General features: G+C 42.0%; 1 protein-coding gene across 1 annotated transcript in view; it reads right to left on the bottom strand.

The window, feature by feature from the left end:
- LOC107654432 (zinc finger protein 362-like) overlaps positions 1–989 on the bottom strand; it is a 13,183-nt gene that overhangs the window by 4,997 nt on the left and 7,197 nt on the right. Inside the window, exon 5 of the mRNA XM_016441481.1 lies at positions 130–475. Coding sequence (XP_016296967.1) covers positions 130–475 — 346 coding nt within the window. The remainder of the gene's footprint in view (positions 1–129; positions 476–989) is intronic.

The following is a 989-nucleotide window of genomic DNA, read 5'->3' as shown; positions in this document are numbered from 1 at the left end:
CAATTTATCAGTTAATGCATCAAGCCCATGACTTAGGTGTTGCAAGATGCTCATGCTCAAATCACACTATATTTATATACAAACAGTAATTTGTTTTATTTAGTAATAATGATAATAATAAAGTTGTACCTGTAGGTTTTGCCCTCTTTGGCAGTGATGCTGACAGTTGATTGGTCGGCTCCAGAGGCCAGGATTGGGTAGGGAACGACAAAGAGCGGCCCAGATGGGTTTTCAGCTTTGATCTTTTTGCGACCTCGTCCTATGCTCTTCGGAGGAGGACCCAGCAGTCCTGCCAGTCCTCCGCTATTTTTGATTATGTCCATCCCCAGCCCACAGGAGAGTCCCGAGATGAGGTTTGGGGAAGGTGCGCCGCTCTGACGTGTCTGACTGCTGGTGGTTGGAGTGGTCAGGGTGGTCGGCGTCACGCTCTCTGATGTGTTGTGGTTGGCAATTCGAGAAGACGTCAGTGACAGTCCTGAAAATGAACATTTCTTTAAGGAAAAGTTCACCCAAAAATGAAAATGTATACTAGATGAGATTGTTTCTTCATGGGAACAGATTTGGAGAAATGTAGCATTGCATCACTTGCTCACCAGTGGATCCTCTGCAGTGAATGGGTGCCGTCAGAATGAGAGTTCAAAAAGCTGATTAAAACATCACAATAATCCACACTAATGGTTTGCTTGTAAACGGTGCTTGATCTGTGCATATTTCTGTCCTCTTTCAGATGAGACAACTTTTCCACTGGAGGAAGCTTTATTATGGATTATGGACTCATAATTTGGAAAGTAGTGACGATTAAAAACATCTTTAAAAGAAACATTTCTGCAAAATTGTATTTTTGGGTGAACTATTGCTTTAATGAAAAAGTAATTGAATCATTCATTAAACCGGAACCGGAAACAGAAACAAATGAGTCATTGAATCACTGACTCGTCCGATTCTTTCAAAAATGCAGCTTTATTCAGTACCAAGGGTTGCGCAGAGTC

Source organism: Sinocyclocheilus anshuiensis, unplaced genomic scaffold, assembly GCF_001515605.1.
Source record: "Sinocyclocheilus anshuiensis isolate Anshui unplaced genomic scaffold, SAMN03320099.WGS_v1.1 scaffold527, whole genome shotgun sequence".
NCBI classification, from domain to species: Eukaryota; Metazoa; Chordata; class Actinopteri; order Cypriniformes; family Cyprinidae; genus Sinocyclocheilus; species Sinocyclocheilus anshuiensis.
Note: the sequence above shows the minus strand (reverse complement) of the source record. Positions and strands in the feature narration are given on the sequence as shown.